The sequence below is a fragment of the Nanorana parkeri genome, unplaced genomic scaffold, assembly GCF_000935625.1.
Source record: "Nanorana parkeri isolate BGI_ZX_2015 unplaced genomic scaffold, ASM93562v1 scaffold13, whole genome shotgun sequence".
Taxonomy (NCBI): domain Eukaryota; kingdom Metazoa; phylum Chordata; class Amphibia; order Anura; family Dicroglossidae; genus Nanorana; species Nanorana parkeri.
The window spans coordinates 849647-862737 of record NW_017306281.1 but is presented as its reverse complement, the minus strand read 5'-3'; the positions used below and the strand labels follow the sequence as shown (position 1 = coordinate 862737).

At 43.8% G+C, this 13091-nt stretch overlaps 1 protein-coding gene across 1 annotated transcript in view; it reads right to left on the bottom strand.

Moving 5' to 3' along the window:
* Positions 1-13091, bottom strand: part of SETD1B (SET domain containing 1B) — a 49359-nt gene that overhangs the window by 18162 nt on the left and 18106 nt on the right. Inside the window, exons 5-8 of the mRNA XM_018556765.1 lie at positions 12484-12596; positions 9464-10603; positions 312-1088; positions 9-128 (exon numbers count right to left, since the gene is read on the bottom strand). Of these exons, the coding sequence (XP_018412267.1) occupies positions 9-128; positions 312-1088; positions 9464-10603; positions 12484-12596 (2150 nt within the window). The remainder of the gene's footprint in view (positions 1-8; positions 129-311; positions 1089-9463; positions 10604-12483; positions 12597-13091) is intronic.

Here is a 13091-nt window from a genome sequence, read left to right as displayed (position 1 = left end):
AAAAATCCCAGTCCTTCTCCCTTGTTCCAGCTTTCTAGCAGACTTGATGTTATTTGTGTTATTTGGTCCCTTGCCTTTGGTTTCTCTTCATCTTTGTTATCCCCAGATTTTACAGGAGTCAGAGACTGCTATTAATGACAAAACAGAAGATTAAATCAGCAATTCTGGATTCAATTCATGGATGTAAAGCACATGTACAGTAAACCATACATAAGGATATTAGATGTGTTTAGGATATCGTCTGCACCAACAAAATTATATATATATATATATATACATATACATACATACACACACTATAAAATACTAACCTTTGCTTGACGCTCCTTCTTATCCCACCACTCATCAAATGCCCGGAATGCCACCACTTCAACCATTTTTCGGTTCAAATCTCTTTTCATGATAGCTTTAAGTTCTTTAACAATGACTTGCAGCACTCCATCCACTGTGGCCTTGTGTGGATCCTCCTTCTTGTGTTCGTAGCCTGGTGGTGGCACAGAAGGATCGAATTTTGGAAAGGGCGGCCAAGGCTGACCTCGTCCAAGGTAAGAGGACATGGCAACAGGGCGATATGGATGCTGGTTACCAAATTGCATGGAATTCCCCATGAAGTGGTGGTAAGGGTAAAGGTTTTGTCCTTGCATCATGCGGCTGAGCATCTGAGTCTGCATCTGAAAGGACATAGGCATTCCTCCCCACTGATTACCAAGGGCACTCATCATGTCACCTTGCATTGTGGGGAACATGCCTTGATGGTGATAAGGTGGAGGGTGCAACATATGCGGTGGGGGTACTCCGGGTGGAGCAGGTAATGGTGGAGGGGGTACTGTAACTGAAGGATGAGTTGGTGGAGGAGGTGGGGGAAGAGGTGGTGGCATGGGGAATCCAGGCTGTGGGGGAGGAGGAGGAGGTGGTGGTGGTAGTGGAGGAAATCCAGGAGGTAGGATAGAAATGACTGAGGTCATAACGCCAGAATTGGTGACAGCTGAATTCACAACAATGGATTTGGCACATTCTTCAGTAGTGATAGGGGAGGTGTTCATTTCATCATCTGAAATCTCCATGTCCTCTCCTGAAGAAGGATGACCCTGTATAAACAGAGAGACCACGATGAGTGAAATGTTTTTAGAAAGAGGATATACATTTTTTTTTTTTTTAAACCCAGATCTGTTAACAAAATTAATACTTCTGTCAAATTCAGTACACTTAAATGGAATCTTCATTCATTGTAAAAGTCTTACATTTTATTTAAAAAAACAAGTTCCATGCACTGGGAATCTTGGCAGAATCCAGTGTATGCTGTCCCACAGGGAAATGAGAGACATAGATCATTAATAATCATGCATGAAATGTATAGGTCACTGTGGGAGTTATAATCCTCCAGTTTTTACAGGTCATGCTGGTCTTGGTTAGCTTGGAGAGCTTATCCTCTCATTGATTTTATTTTAGCATCCATTCAGCAAAAGGTTGCCGGCTCACATAAGGGTAGATACTATAGGGAGAATCTACAGATCTGTATAGTCATGAAAATATGACATAAAAACAAACTTACAACCTAGAAAGCTTATTTAAAGTATATGTTCCCGTTATAACAACATCTCTATTGAAGGTACACTACAGTATCCTTCAAGTCAACAATGAAATTATGTAATCTGTGTGACCTTTAGCACCTGGCCTGCAACTCCACTAAAACTAATAATTCAGAAGTGCTTGTGCTGCAATGAAGCACATTGTGCTGCTGATAGCAACACTGAAATGATGTTGTGTTTAAGAAAATAAAGATTGTTCCTATTACAAACATGAAGACACGCCAACACAATGTGCTGCAATATTTGAGGCCTGGTTCACGCCTAGGCGTTTTGAGTGTTTCTGGAGGGATTTTTTCTTCTGCGTGATTTTGCACATTTTTGCTTTTAAAAACGTGCCTTTCTCCCAGCATAGAGATGTCTATGGGACCAAAACAGTGCGTCATCCGCCTGAAAATAGCTCCTGCATCTTTTCGCACAACAGGTGCTTTCCTACACACGATGCAACGCTAAGGTGTGAACAGTCACCATTGACTTGCATGACAATTTGTGTTTTGCGCTTTCTCGCACGAATAGATCGGCGTGGAAAAATGCTCAGATGTGAACCAGGCCTACGGGTATATTTATAAACAATTTGCAGAGCCATTCCCCCTGAGAATCTCTGTGGATGTTCGCTCTGTCTAAATAGAGACAAAACAAATGTTGTATATTTTCTATTCAGGTCGAATGTAACATTCAGAAAATACAGCATTATGGCTACTAGATGGAGCAACAAAAAGAAAACATTTTCTAGTTTGCCCAGTGGTCAGTTTTAAAAAACAGGCAATGTTACAGTAGAGAATAAAATAACTAGTCTAAGTATGTTGTAAAAAATAGCATTCTTACAATGCATTATATCGTAAATGGAATCACCGATTGTGGAAAGGAGAAGTAGGGAATATGAGGCATGCTTAAAATACTTAGGTTCCATTCACAGCTCTGTGATGCGGGAGTGCATGCATTGCCGACATGATCCCGCATTGCACGCTGCATTGTTAGGTACGCTGCAGTGCCATTATTTCTTATTAGCACCCCAATGCACCTAGCCATCGCCTGTGGGCTGTATCGCACCACACTGCAAGGTAACCCGTTATCATTTGATATAATTTAAGAAACAAAAAAGTGCATGCACCACCATTTAGCTGTGGTAGGCATTCCATTTGAATAAATAGGCTGCCTTTCCCCTGGGGCACTACAATGCACCCCCCTGCTTCATCCCTGTGATGCCATGAACGCAAAAGGTAAGAACAAAGGCTTAGATCTTTTTTTTTCTAGGGAGTACCCCTCATATCCCCGGGCTGCATGTGGCTTTTAAAAGGAGAACTATGAGGCGAGTGAAAATCACTCACCTCATAGTTCTAGTGAACCTGTGACAATTAAACTGTCACAGGTCGGCTCATTAGATCGGGAAGTGAGCGAACACATACCGTTGCTCGCCCACTTCTCGATCTATCTCTGCAGAAGAGAGCCGCGACTGTCACTCACGGCTCCATGCAGGGTTTCCCCCCCCCCCCCCCCCTGTCCGATCCTCCAGCGCTGACTGGCGGAACGGACGGGGCGGTTACAGCTGGCTCTGCCCCAAATAGGCAGAGCCAGCTGTCAATCACGCAGCCGGGTGGCTCTCGACAGTAAAGTCGGGATCCGTCCCAGCTGCGCCGTCTCAGTATACCGCGAGCTGGAGCTTTGGGTGATGGGAGGATGCTAGTTTGTGTCCTCCCATTACCCTTAGGAGAACTATGGGGAAAAGCCCTAACCCCATAGTTCTCCTTTAAACCTATGTAGCTCCCTTAATATTTATTAATCACACTCCCTCCATGCGTCTTTGTAAGTTTTCACTTAACCGTCCAACATAAAAGTAAACATCTCAAGGAAATATGGGGGCGGTGCATCTGTTCTTTCTCTCCTCCCTGTTGGGCGCTGCTCTGTGTCCCAGCTGGGAGGAGAGATACGGTCAGCCAAGCACTGCGGGAGGAGAGCACTGTGAGCGGCCAGCTTCTCTCCTCCCCGAACCGCTCAACCTCCTGTCACAGAACGGCAGAGCGGTGTGTGGGCAGAGACAACTCGCGCTGTCACAGGAGGCTCAGCTCCGCTCGCTCATCCTCCTGTGACAGCGTGTCAGAAAGGAGAGTGAGAGTATGTTTACTATATTCTCAATTATGAATGAATGGGAAGTGCTCTACATCACTTTCTGTTCATTCATGATTGTGGTTATAGTAACCATAGTCTGTCCTCATATTATGAATGAACAGGAACACTCAGTATAGGGGATTCCTGTTAATTTATAACAGGGGATGCAGAAAAAGAGATGCTTTTTCTATTTAAAAAAGGGAAATATCAGGGGTCTGTTTAGCCCCAATATATACTCCAAATATTTCCCCCAAAGCCCCTAAAAGTAAAATAAAAAAATACAAATATTGAATAAAAATAAAATATAAAAAATTTAAAAGTTTATAAAAAAATTAAAATAAAATATAACATTTTTTGAAAAAGTTAAAATAAAAAACCTTTTCAGTTTCGGCCTGACTTTTTTCATTTCGGTTTCGTTGTTGAAATTTTCATTTCGGTGCACCTCTACTGCTGACCTTCTAAAAATGCTAGCTGTCTGGCTGTTATGCTGATCACCTGGCTTTATTACTTTAAGAGACACTGACCAAGAACAAGCATGTAAAGTCAAAAGACCCCATCTGCTTTCTTGCTCTTATGTGTAAGTGACTCAAAGTAACGAAACAAGAAAGAGAGCCCAGCAACCAGCATTTGTAGAATGAGAAATCAGTGATGGCAAACTCCATGTTTCCAAGTTTCCCTTAAGAGCCTACAATTTACATAATGAGAACACATTAACATGCAGGGTGAATAATAATTTGGGTGATAGATTTTCACAGTATTCCTCTGTTTCATTTAAGAAGGGGGGTGGGGGAAGTCATCTTCCATAGGATTCCAAAACAGTGAAGTGGAACTGTACCTACATTTCTCAGAGCAGGTGCAAAGCTGAAAATAAGAAATAGAAATTGATGACATCACCTGTTATTCATTCCCTGAAATCTAACGTTTCACCATAGACTTCTGTTACCAGAGAGCAGCTGGTCTCTTTTATCCTCAGTCAACAGAGACACACAAAAGCATTGTACCCTTGCTGTAATTGCACAAAGCAGGGAAGCTGTGAAACAACCTGTGAATATACAGCGACAGCAACAACTATTTCACGCTGTGTAAAATAATCCATATTAAAAGATCCAATTGTACATTTTATAAAAACGAGAGAAAGGGATAACTTTACTGTTGCCTACAGCAACCAGATATTGGCTTTCTTCTTACCAATGGCTCCCACCAGTTCAGTAGGCAGCTCCTGATCATGTGATCACTGAGACTGACTGTGTACTGGCTGTTATAGTGATCACATGATTGGGTGCCCGTCCCACTGGCTCCAGATTTTAAACAGCGGGAACTGTTGGTGACAGTGCACTTACAGTGCTGGAGACACCAACTTAGCGAACGCCGAGCAAAATACAGCAGTACTAGTTGCACACACATGTGGCAGCACAACGTTACAGCAAGCCAACATACTAGTTTTCTATAGGTAACTCCTGGCAGGTTGTCATTGCTGGCTGGTTCTATAATGGGTAGCTTCACCCTCTCTCTTTGTCTTGGTGTACATGGTCACTGACACAAGAATGACAGAAAACCCACAAAGATCAAGACCTTCTAATGGGGCACCTGTTACAGTAACAACGGTAGACTACCCCTTACATTGTATAGATTTACACCGACTTCCTGTTGTATCTCCAGGATAGGAAGTAAAGGGAAATATCCTTAACAAGACAGCAAATACAAACTGAAAAGTGTTTATGTTTTCAAAAAACATCAAAGGACATCACAAAAATATAGAAGCAAATAAGAAATACTGTATTGCAATCCCTGCCTCGGCCCAAAAAAAAGATCCCCCACTGGGTAAGTCCCAAAACCCTGGAAGGTACTCCTAAAACAGGTCAAAAAGTAATCATCATTTTTTTCTTCATTGTTTATGTCACGGATTTTGTAATAACTGAAAGTTATAGATCGTTTATGCAGTGTAAATAAATACATCCTCTAGGCAACTAGAGAAGGTTGGAGTCTGGAGACAAAATGATGTCCACAGTTGGATGATGTAGATTAATTATTGTTCTAAGTGTCAGGGGAAGCTTGATAAGGGTTTCTGTAGTATAGTAAGGCCTCATGCACATGGGAATCCCAGGTGTGTCTGTACAGCTAATCATTCCATGTACGATTATATGGGGACAGCCACAGATAGATGCAGCCACTGTGCCTGTTCAAGTGAATGACAGGCTGACAGCAGCTGCATCTGTCTGTGGCTGTCCCCATATAATCGTACATGGAACGATTACCTGCAGATTGTGACAGATACTTGTCCATGGATGCAAACAGATTGAGTCATTGACACAGAACAAGTATGCAAAAAGTCAATATGAACTCTTCCTACTTGAAGCCTGAGAATCAGCATGATAGCCAGACATCTAGCATTTGAAAAGTGGGTCTTACAAAATATTTTCTTTAGAGTCAGGGTAAAACTGACCGCACGTTATAATCGGAATATGCCAAATTACAAGCTTGCTGTACGGTTTTAAAATGAACTGCAGACACTGCATAAAATGAGTCTTAAGATGACCATACTTATAACAATCCTATTGTACAATCACCTTTAGAGCTACATATGAAGTAGTATGCATGTGGCCAGGGGCGTATTTACCGTGAGGCAAACAAGGCGTTTGCCTGGAGCGACACTTTGCAGGGGACCTGCATTTTTCGCCCCCCATGCAAAGAGGAAAGCTGGGGACGAACAAGGCGCCGGGCGCACAAGATCAAGCAGCGTCGGCTGCCTTAACAGGTGGCTGCTAACGGGGCCTGGCAGTGAGCTGGCGGGTGTATGAGGAGGCGTGGCCGGGGCCGAGGGAGAAGCGGCCTGGCCGTCGGAGGCTGCGGTGCCGCTCCAAGAAGATTCGGCGGCTGCAGAAAGACGCGGACCTGGGCCGGTGGAGGCTGCAGATGGGATGGCGGCTCCAAGAAGCAACGCGGCTGCAGATGGGATGGGACCAAGATAGACACGGCCCCGGTCGGCGGAAGCTGCGGGCGGCTCAAGTAAGATGCAGGCTGGAAGCAAGATGCAGAATGGAAGCAGGCTGGGGAGCTGCAGGTAAGAAGAGCAGCATGTGTGCAGGGAAAGGGACCCTCCACAGCCCATAATAGATCATGCACAGCCCACCTTAAAGTCTCTGTGCAAGGTCTATGGTGGGCTCTGGGGGGTCTCTGGTGGGGTTTGCAGGAACTCAGATGGGCACTGCAAGGTCTATGGTGGTCTCAGCCTGACATCCTGCAGTGCCCACCAGAGATCCTTTACAGCCCACTTGAGACCCCGGCTTCCCTGCAACACTAAGGCCTCATTCACACTGCTTAAGGCTGTGGCGCGCTGCCTTCGCGAGCAGTGTGTCATGTAATTTTCTCCTCGGCACCTCAGCTTGCAAGAGCTCGCGTAGCTGAGCGTGCCGAGATGAAATATTTCATCTTCAGCCAATCGGCTCGTGCTTATAAACCGGCGTGTTGCGATGCGATGTCTGGCTGGTTGTTATGCAGGAGCCGACTGGCTGAAGGTGCAGTCAATCATGTGCCTGCACTCAGCTCACACACAGCACGCAAAGCTCCGTGCCGGACAGCTTTCAGAGTTGGCCCATAAACATCCGTACTGGTGCGGGTGTCCATGCTCGGACGCAGATAGGATCCATCCTGTCTGTGTACGAGTACGGACATCCACACGGACGTGCTGTTCAGGTGAGCGTACAGCTGAGTCCTCCCATAGAGAAGAACAGGCTGCTGCGTACAAATCACACGTAGCACCTGTCCTTCCCGGGTGCACGTCCCACGGATCTGTATGAGCCGACTCTTAGCAGTGTGAATAAGGCCTAAAAGCGCAATCTGTCAGACACTGTATCCAGCGACTTTAAAGAATACGCAAAATGTCTTGTTAGATGGGGGGGGGTGCCGAGTTTCGTTTTGCCTAGGGCAGCACGAAACCTAAATACACCACTGCATGTAGCCCTGCAAGTAAACACTAACGTGCACTACCTGGCACTAAAACATTACAACTTTGGTTCTTTACCTTAGCAAGACCATGGCCCGGTACATTCTTCCAGGTGCAGGTGCAATTTTTGGTGCACTGTGTTACATTGACAGCCTATTTAAATGAATGGGCTGGCTTAACACAACAAACATTAACGTGCAACATACGGTAATACACATCGGCCTGTGTTGAACACACTGAAAAGGGATCACCCTGGTGTGAATGAAGCCTTAATGTTTCTAAGGTTTGGAAAGCAGGTCTAAATATAAAATGAGGTGGAAAGGCAAACACGTAGTACTGGCTGCCAGTGCCAAGCAGGAAGAAGGAATGCCAGAGAAAGCTGGAGTTGTTTTTACAAAGTGCTTTTCCACCATATTCAGTCCTGCTTTCAAAAGTTTAGAAACTTTCAGCATTTGCAGCTGGAGTGATCCCCTCCTCTCCCTGGCTAAAACTCTCAGGGCTTAACTCCAGTCCTGGCTGCTGCGACTGTGGCTGCGTGTCTGCCACCCGAGTCTCACCCGGCGGAGAGGCTGCACTGGGTGCCAGTGTCTGTTCTGCGTCCTCTCCCTGGATCCTTGGATGGTAGAACCTCAACTGTAAGCAAAATTTGGCATCATATGATCAGAAATCTACCCCACTCCTCGTGCTGGACCAAGACACTAAAAAATGTCTCTGAATCCAACAGCTGCTGGGCTGTGTGGTTTGCACCTCTGACAGGAGCCATGCCCTAGCAACTAGAGAACCACTGCACTAAAACATACATAGTTGAAGTTACAGAAAGGGAAACTGACATGAGATATATGATTGCAACATAAATTAAATAGATTTAAAAAGTACATATATTATTTTTCAAGGCAAAATTATTAGGAAATGGTAATCCAGGGTTGCTCTGTCTGTGTACAGAATGGCCTCAGAAGCTTCATTCCCATGTGATTAGCTCACCAATTCACCTGCTTAGGGCTTGTTTCAGGCATCCCCAGCACTGTCCTGGGTTTTGGCAGTCATCTACAGTCAGATCCTAGCCAAAGTACTGTGTTTTTGGAGGGATGCTGTTTTTTTTTTTTTTTTTTTTTTACATTTCCATATTCTAGGTTTAAATACTACAGCAATTCTATCCTACTAGGGTGAACTCCTACACCCCATAAAAGCAAGTTAGAAGCCATTCTTTTGTTAAAGAATGCTGCAATTCACTTGTTTCTGAGCCAACATGTACGCAATCCCTTATAAATGGTTCTTTCCAAAGTAGGTGGGGGCTGAATATACCTTATTTACTCAAGACTTATAGACCTATTGAACTATTGGCTATAGCAAGTCAAGCCATGAAATACAGAAGTAACAATAGACATGGACAAAAGTGGTAAGAAAAATGAAAGTAAGGCAAAAGCCCACAGATAACTATTGTAGTTGCTGGCAGATTCCATAGCAATAATAATAATAGGTGAACATCGAGAATTTAAACTGATGTTTATTGGATATCAAAAATGACTACAAATCACAGAACAGCCAAATGCATGTATGGAAAATCCCTCCAGTTGAGGAATATGGCCATCCATTGGTTTAGAATAGGTAAAACTTGCTAGAACGGCTATGCACACTTGGTAAAGCAGTTTGACATTTGTTTTCAGTTAACAATCCAATAGACACTTTTAGATGTTCACTGAAAAAACTGTAAATGCATTTATTAGGAAGAGCAATTTTTACATAATTCATCTAAGAGTATATTAATCAAGTGCATAATTATTGACCAAATCTTTTTTATATACTTCAGGTTGATTCCTGAGCAGCTTACCTCATCCATCTTTTCCGATGTAGGGGTTTCATCACCTGCCATGTGTTCCTTCAATTCTGTACTATCCACTTTCCTGCAAGATTGACTCAGTTGTTCAATGGGAGTTGTTGACCTTGAGTTCTGGCAGAGAGATGCAGTGCCGGGTATTGGCTCATCATCATCAGAATCCGGCAGTGGGGTTGGGCTTATATCCTCTAAGCCAGTGCTGGAAGGTCTAGAGGAAGGTGTAACATCCTGATACTGAGAGTTTGAACTATAAGGAGGGATTGGTGAAAGTTGAGAAGAAGAGGATGATATAGGACTTCCTTGCATCATCACTTCATTGTCCGAGTTTGGTTCATTTAGGAAACGTAAATTCGTTCTTTGCTCTTTTAAAAGCATTTCGATTCTGGAGTCTAAACTATCGTGCTTCATTTCTGACTCCAAAGTAGGTGTTCCAGGAGAGTTCCGACTCTCAGGGGTCCGAGCACGGGATGCAGGTTTATGCTCTATGAGGCACTCAGGCTCTGGTGGCGGAGGCTCTTCTGGTTTCTCCTTAACTGGTACAAAGTCAATATTTATAGAGCTACACATGCCATCAGAAAAAGGCTCTAGTGGCAGTGGTGGAGCTGTTCTCCTGTAATCAACTTCTCGTGATGTCTGAGGAAAAGAAGTCTCATCATGATGGGAGAAAACTGAAGATGCCTGGTATGGGGAAAAGGCTGACTTACTAAAGTTCAAACCAGATTGACTCAAGGGCGGTGTATGTGAAAACTGTGGAGTCTCTGGTTGAGATCTGGTAGCATTAAAAGTCTGCTCAGATCCTCTATAAACATTGGAGCCGTGTACGTAGTGATGCCCAGGCCTCCGGTTGTAAGCGTCCGTAAACTTTGTTTCTTGTCTCCTTGGTTTAAAGTCTTGCCCGAAATGAAAAGCTGGTGTTGTTTGCCGACTTGAATAGCTGGAGTCTTGAGAAAAAGGTGTTCCCAGACGTGGGGTGTGAGGGGTTCCTTGTGACTGGGGGGTAAACTGGCTGAAAGAGTTTGGGGTGTCTTGTCGACAGCTTGAATAAGCTGTATCATGTGAAAATGGGGTACTGCTGTTTGGGGTAACTGATGCACTGACACCAGTCTCTTTAGTACGTTTCACAAGTTCATTAACCTTAAAATAAATAAATAAAATTAAAAAAAAAAGCACAAAATCCATCGTTATTTTGACAAAAACAAAAACCTATACATAGTTTACAATTGAAAAACACTTGTAAAAACATTCACTAATCAAACCAGTAGGGTTTTCTAAACCCTTATTTGTTTCATAGAGCAAACCCAGTGAGCTCTTTATAGACTGTAGTTTCTAGGTACAGCCATCATTGTCATTTAAACTTTTCATGTCCCAAATCTATATAGTTTTTGTTGCACAACAGTTGACACGAGTTTACAGTAAAAAGCCCACATGGCAATATCCTAATTCACTGATGCCCACAAAGAAGTCCTTTATGATCCAAACTTGAATTCAGGAATGCCAGCAGCTCTGAAAGAATTCATAACTGGAACCACTTGTTGTCAATGAAAACTGTAATTCAGCACTAAGGACCGGTTCAAAACACAAACAGTGCGTTCCTCTGGAACGCACTGTATCGCAACCCGGCCGGCAGTTCAGGGGTGGGAGGGAGCATGGCAGTGCATTGAAGTCAATGGCACCGCAGCCACGCCCCCCGCACGCGTGGCACATTGGTGCCTGCGTTCTGGTCCAATGCAATCTGAAAAAATGCTGCAAGCACTATTTGTGCAGGTTGCCCTGGAGCGGAACGCATGCACCAATGTGCCACACATTCGGGCGTTCGCACTGCGGATGGGGGCGTGGCTGCGGTTCCATTGACTTCAATGCACTGCCACGCCCCCTTCAACCTCTGAAGCCATCAGCTGATGGGCTTGCTGAACTGCTAAAACAGTGTTGCTCAACCTTTTTTCAGTCATGGTGCCCTTTAAGAGAATACAAAATCTCGAGGTACCCCAGTATAAATTAAAAAACGCGTGGTCAGTATAAAATCCATACCAGACCCTTATAGAGGTCTGGTATGGATTTTAAGAGGGGACCCCATGCAAAAAAGACCACCTCACATCAGGAGCCCTCCTTCACATCAGAAAACCCACTTCTGTGACATTTGAGTCACCCCTTCTGATACTAGGAGCCCCTCCCTTCACATCAGCATCCTCCTCTTTTTACACACCTAAAGAAGCCAGGAGATACCCTAGTTCAGAAAGGCTGTGCTATAGAGTGCTCTGTAAGAGTGCTTAGTAGCAGGGTAGCAGAAAACAAAGCACAGTGTTTAAAAGGAGAAGTGACCTGATGTCATTGACACTTCCAGCATTCATGTTTAGGAGCAGAGCTGTTTTAGCTCTGCCCTACCTACACCTAGAGCAACAGATCGCTGCAATAGTAGGGATGCATGGCTTGTAGATAAGTACAAACAATAGATCACCATTATAGATGATCTGTTGTAGAGCCAAAAGAAATATCACCGCTCCAATTCCTTAGCCGCCATCAGGACTCCCCAGGTGCTGGTCTAATAGGTGCGTCTCTACCTTTCAATGTAGTAGTATACAAATAGACCGCACTATCCAGAGTATTTCAATACTTCAGAATTTATTGAAATTCACAGCAAATCTAGTGTAACAGTGTATGTAACAGCAAATACCAGCATCGCAAACCCCCAACCAGCTACAACCTCTCACATGTTTCACCAGTAGCCTTATTCATAGAGGGCACCTGCTGTTACATACACTGTTACACTAGATTTGCTGTGAATTTCAATAAAGTCTAAAGTATTGAAATACTCTGGATAGTGCGGCCTGTTCGTACACTACTATAGATGATCTGTTGCTGCCGGGATCTCTAAACTGATCCAGATCCCCCACATCTGCATTTTGAAACACATGTTTTAACATATTTGTTTTTAATATGAAGCTCGAGTGTGCCTGTACTGTAATGAATGACGAAAAAGGTGCATGCAAGCAAACAAAATAAGAAATCCTGTTTACCTGTGGAGTTTCATTCACAGTGGGTGAAGCATCCAAGTCAACACTAACTGGAAGAGTCTGAGGTGTGTACAGACCGTTAACTAACAGTTCATAGAACCGCATCCGTGTCTCACCTGTAAACAAGAATATAATAAACAAGGTATAATTATCCATAAGGGAAAGGGAAAAAAAGATTATTAAAAGTAAATCTGACCGGCCCTAAAAAGTGCCTAAATGGTAACAGTAGTGCTGAAATTCAAGTGGTGTTACCCGCAACCTGTGTTATTTAAATCAACCCCTCTGTAAATCCCAGGCCCAGGTAGTTTTGTTATAATATACTGAAAATGATCCTGGGATTTCTGGTGATCTTTCACAAATTCTCAAAAATAATAAAAGCTGAAATATTTGAACATTCTGCAACTATTTTGCATTTGTGATGCCAAAGTTCAGCTTTTTAGGTGACAGAGCTGTGTAGATTGAAAACTTCACTCCTTTAACACGATACCCTGTCCCTTTTCCCCACTGTGTCATGAAAGGTGCAAATAATTGTACATCAACTTCACACAATAGTAGGATGTGCTTACAGGAGGGAGGAGGATTGCCATTATATAAACGTGCCAGTTTATGGG